Genomic DNA, 5,828 nt, shown 5'->3' on the forward strand with positions numbered 1-5,828 from the left:
CCTACATTTCTGAAGAAGGGTCTAGGTCCGAAACGTCAGCCTTCCTGTTCCTCTGATGCTGCTTGGCCTGCTGTGTTCATCCAGCTCTACACCTTGTTATCTCAGATTCTCCAGCTTCTGCAGTTCCTACTATCTCTAATTGGATTCAAAATTGGTTCGATGGTAGGAAGCAGAGAGTGATGGTTGAAGGCTGTTTCTCAGACTGGAGGCCTGTGACTAGCGGTGTGCCACAGGGGTCAGTGCTGGGACCTTTGTTATTTGTTATTTACATAAGTGATCTGGATGTGAATGTACAAGGCATGATTAGCAAGTTTGCGGATGATACAAAATTAAGAGGTATCATTGATAACGAAGAAGGTTATCAAAATTTACAGTGAAATCTTGATCAGATGGGGAAGTGGGCTGAGGATTGGCAAATGCAGTTCAATACAGATAAGTGTGAGGTGTTGCATTTTGGAAAGTCAAACCGAGGTAGGACTTATACAGTAAACACTAAAGTCCTGAGGAGTGTTGTGGGACGGAGGGACGTTGAAAGTGATGTCACAGGTGGGCAGGGTGGTGAAGAAGGCTATTGGCATACTGGCCTTCATCGGTCGAGGCATTGAGTACATGAGTTGGGACTAAGCAAAGCTTAGTCTCATTGCTTTGCTTCCCTGTCAATATCACATGGTCTGTTTTAATTATTTGACTGTACTGCAGCAGCTTTGTACGACTGAGTGACTTGCTAGACTGTTTGAGTGAACCGCATTTCTGTGGATCAGAAAGCATATGGAGGCTAGACCAGGTAAGGCTGTCAGTTTTCCTGTACTTTCGGACATCATTTGTGAACCGGATGCAATTTTTGACAGTTGTTGGTTTCATGGTACTCTTACTGAGAAGAGCTTTCACTTCCAGAATTTTTATTATGAATTTTGAATCCACAAACTGTCATTTTATGATTTGAACCTGTATCTCTCTGGCATGAGGTTGGTTTTCTGGATTGCCAGTTTACCTGTACATGTCGATTTTGTGTGAATCTTGTTTCTTTGCATTACAGCTGACATCACGTTGGCCGAATGGGGTCGTAAGGCCATTGAGATTGCAGAGAATGAGATGCCTGGTTTATTGATGATGAGGAAGATGCATGCGGATTCTAAGCCACTAAAAGGAGCCCGGATCGCAGGCTGCCTCCATATGACTCTTCAAACTGCTGTATTAATTGAAACCTTGACAGCACTTGGAGCAGAGGTAATGTCAGCATAAATTATATGTCAAAAATGTCTTAATTGACAAAATGTCTCTCAGCTGAGTTCTCCAATGGTTTAGAGTGTAAATTATCTCACAGTGAACAGGTCACCTCCATTTTACTGAACTTTGATCAGCTGATCTTTGGAAATTTCTAAGAATGCAAAGATGACATATATTTCCGTGAACACCACCTGTAGTAGCCTTGGGTGTAGATTGTCAGGGCCCAGGCATGTATCAGCTTTCAGTGTGATTCACTTCTCCATTTCTCAATAATACTAATTTCTTTCAATTCCCCCTTCCCAATGGATCCTTGCTTCCATGAATATTTCTGGAAAGTAAATTGTATCCTCTTCTGTGAATAAAGAACAGAAGTAATTTAGTTACTGTCCTTTTTCCTTCTCCATTGTCAATTCTCTAAACATTTTCTGTTTATGTATTTATAGAAACTATTACAGTTCACTTTTATGTTCCTTTCCCCCTTCTGAATCAACCCCTTGGTCCTCTGCTGAATTCTAAACTGCTCCCAATCCTCAAGGTTATGACTTTTTCTAGCAACTTTATATGACTCCTCTTTGAAACAAATACCATCTTTAATTTCTTCTGTTCGCCATGGTTGGGTACTTTTGCCTGAAACATAGAAATGTAGAAAACAGGTGCAGGAGGTAGGCTATTCAATATGATCATGGCTGTTCATGTAATCTCAGTATTGCAATCCCACTTTCTCTCCATACCTCTTGATCCCTTTACCTGCAAGGGCCGTATCCAGCTCGCTGTTGAATGTATTTAATGAGCAGGCCCCAACAGCTTCCTGTGGGAGAGAATTCCACAGGTCACAACTCTGAGAGAAGAAATTCGTCCTCATCTCAGTCCAGAATGGCTTACCCCTTATTCTTACATTGTGACCCTTAACTTTGTACTTCCCCAACAACACGAAACACTCTTCCCGCATCTAGCCTGTCCAGTCCTGTAAGGATTTTATATGTTTCTAAGAGATCCCCCCTCATTCTTCTAAATTCCAGTGAGTACAAGCCTGGTCAATCCAGTCTTTCCTCATATGTCAGTCCTGCCTTCCTGGGAATCAGTCTGGTGAACCTTCGCTGGACTTCCTCAATAGCAAGAATGTCCTTCCACAGACTAGGAGACCAAAACTGCACACAATACTCAAGGTGTGGCATCACCAAGGCTCTGTACAATTGCAACAAGACATCCTCACTCCGATACTCTCATCCTCTCGCTATGAAGGCCAGTGTACCATTAGCTTTCCTCACTGCCTGCTGCACCTGCATGGCGATGTTCAGCGACTGTTCCACCATGATACCTGGATCTCGTTACACCTCACCTTTTCCTAAACTGCCACCGTTAAGATAATAATCTGCCTTCTGGTTTTTGCAACCAAAGTGGATAACCTCACATTTATCCACATTATATTGTATTTGCCAAATTTTTGCCCACTCAGCCCGACCGTCCAAATCACCCTGCAGCCTCTTAGCATCCTCTCTACAGCACACACTGCCACCCAGCTAAGTGTTGTTTGCAAATTGAGATATCGCATTCAATTCCTTTGTCCAAATTGTTAATGTACACTGTGAATAGCTGGCGTCCCAACACTGAACCCTGCAGCGCCCCACTTGTCACTGCCTGCCACTCTAAAGGGCCTTTTTATTCCAACTCAATGCTTACTGTCTGCCAAACCGTTGTCTATCGAAAATGCATTACCTCAGATACCATGAGCTTTAATTTTCCTTACTTATCCCTTGTGTGGAATCTTGTCAAAAGACTTATGAAAGTCCAGATACACTATCTACTGATTCACCCTTATCCACTCTACTGGTCACAACCTCAAAAAGTTCCAGAAGATTTATCAAGCATGATTTCCCTTCGTGAATCCATGCTGACTAGGACCAATTCTGTCACTGCTTTCCAAATGCTCAGTTATTACATCCTTAATAATTGACTCCAACATTTTCCCTACCACCGATGTCAGGCTAACCAGCCTATAAGTCCCCCTTCTCTCTCTCCCTCCTTTTTTTAAAGAGTGCTGTTGCAATAGCTGCCATCCTGTCCGTCGGAACTTTTCCAGATTCTACAGAATGCTTGAAAATGATCACTAATGCGTCTGCTATTTCTAGGGCCACGTCTTTGAGTACTCAAGGATGGAGAGCATCAGGCCCTGGAGATAGAGAGATAGTAGGAACTGCCGATGCTGGAGAATCTGAGATAACAAGGTGTAGAGCTGGATGAACACAGCACGCCAAGCAGCATCAGAGGAGCAGGAAAGCTGACATTTCGGGTCTGGACCCTGCTTCAGAAATCTTTCCCCTTCCAAATTAAACCCTTTGTCCTCTGTTGAATTTTACATTTCTCCCATTCTCAGGTTTGCTGCTTTTTTCTGGCCAGTTTATATGCCTCCTCTCTGGCTTTAACACTACCTCCGATTTCCCTTGTTAGCCATGGTGGAGCCACCTTTCCTGTTTTACTCTTACGCCTGATAGGGATCTACAGTTGTTGGAAGTTCATTCACATGTTCTTCAAATGTCTGCCTTTGCCTATCCACCGTCAACCCCTTAAGTATCCTTGGCCAACTTATCCTAGCCAGTGCACAAAAAGAATGTATAGTTGCTGCAATGCGTACATTTGTTCCTCAAATATTAATCGTTGGTGGACTAAAGGGCCTGTTTCTATGCTGTATGAATGACTCAGTTACCTTTACGTGAAGTTACTGTCCTATGCTGCTGACACATCCGTCATAACTTTGTAGTTTCTTTTGATTTAGGACCTTTCTTTTGAATTTGACTCTTTTCGCATTCCATCCCAATGAAGATTTCCATCATGTTGTGGCTACTTTTTCGTAAAGAAAGCAATCTAACCTCTCATGGCAACATTTCATGCTGAGGTTCCTGTCTTTGGAGGATTTTGCTTCTGGCAACCAGCCCCCACCCCATCACCGCCACCCAAGCGTACATGCAACAATCTATTCTTCTTTCTTGATGTTGTTTACATGTGGCATCTGAGTAATCATGAGGTTACTACTTTTGATGCCCTATTTTTAAATTCATTATTGTAACTTCGCTAAATTCTGGTGGGTTATGTGTTTTTATTTTGTGCTGTGACTTGTGGACTGGTAGAACTAAAATGACATTGCACACCTCCGGCTTCAGGTGTAGCATACTCCATCCTCTTGCAATAAAGGCCAATATTCCAAATGCCTTAATTGCTATACCTGTATGTTGACTTTTTTGATTTGCACACAATCTCTTCAGTTTGACAAAACAATAAGTCTGCCTGCCATCCAAGTCATCAATATAGATAGTTATTTGAGGGTCTCAACACTGATCCCTGTGGCACTCCAAAAATAACCCATTTATCATAGCTGTCTCTGTGCTGTTAGCCAATGCTCTATGAATTCTAATTTATCACTTTCAGTGCCATGAGCTTTTATCTTCTGTAGTAACCTTTTGTGTGCCACTTTATCAAATGTCTGTTGGAGATACACATACCTTACGTACAGCAGTTCCTCTTTATCCACCCTGCTTGTTTTGTCATGAAAGAACTCCAATCAATTTATAAAGCAGTATTTTTCTTTCACACAGTCAAAGTCAACAGGATTTAATGATTTTATAAATGTCCTGCTATTACCTCCTCAATGGATTTCAGAATTTTCTCAATGATAGATGTCAGACTGACTGGCCTTCTGTCTCAATCCTTTATTGCATGGACATGGCAACAGTTTCTATCCACTGCTGCCCAGAGCCCTCATGATGTTGAATACCTCTATCAGATCACCTCTCAACATTCTCTTCCCTAAGGAGAGCAAACCGTCCAAGCTATCCTTGCAACTGTAGTCTCATATCCTGAGTTTTCTGTTAAGAAAAGTGAGACAATCATATTCAGTTGACGCATAAGAGATTCTGAAGGGCTGAAAGATTTTTTTTTGCTGATCAGGGAATCTAAAACATAGGGATTGGGTGTTGAACAGATGTCATGATGTGGAGGTGTCGGTGTTGGATTGGGGTGGACAAGGCCACCAGGTTATAGTCCGACAGGTTTAGTTGAAAACGCAATTGAAAACTTTTGGAGTCTTACTCTTTTAGGTGTTAGTGAGAAAGGTAGTATCAGACACAGAATTTATAAGTAAAAGATCAAAGGGTCACACCGCTGATGAGGATGTACTAAACAAACCGAAGATGCTGCTAAATCTTTAATCAGTTGAAAGGTTTTAATTGATTAATATGTATATATAAATTCCTCAATTCCTTTTGAAGTCACTGTCTTGAGGAAACTAAAGGTTTTATCATTCTAAAGAAGAGGTGACGTTTTAGGATCAAATGATGTATGTTAGGTGTGAGGCCTTGTTTGAAATCTGTTTGTCTTTTGGTTTGGAGTCAGACTGGTTTTATTTCTAACGTAGGAATTTAAAGAACGCCACATGGACCGTCTATAAATTGTGTGCTTTTTGAACAAAATAGAATGTATCTGCAAATAGAAATTCACCCCATGGATGTGTGTGTGTAAGAGAGACAGAGGGAATGGGTGTGAGTGTGAGAGGGAATGGGTGTGAGTGTGAGAGGGAGGGGGTGTGAGTGTGAGAGGGAGGGGGTGTG

At 41.9% G+C, this 5,828-nt stretch overlaps 1 protein-coding gene across 1 annotated transcript in view; it reads left to right on the forward strand.

The window, feature by feature from the left end:
* Positions 1-5,828, forward strand: part of LOC109926066 (adenosylhomocysteinase A-like) — a 68,772-nt gene that overhangs the window by 427 nt on the left and 62,517 nt on the right. The window contains exon 2 of the mRNA XM_048608492.1: positions 1,037-1,227. Within this exon, the coding sequence (XP_048464449.1) occupies positions 1,037-1,227 (191 nt within the window). The remainder of the gene's footprint in view (positions 1-1,036; positions 1,228-5,828) is intronic.

The sequence above is a fragment of the Rhincodon typus genome, chromosome 19, assembly GCF_021869965.1.
Source record: "Rhincodon typus isolate 14 chromosome 19, sRhiTyp1.1, whole genome shotgun sequence".
Classification (NCBI taxonomy): Eukaryota; Metazoa; Chordata; class Chondrichthyes; order Orectolobiformes; family Rhincodontidae; genus Rhincodon; species Rhincodon typus.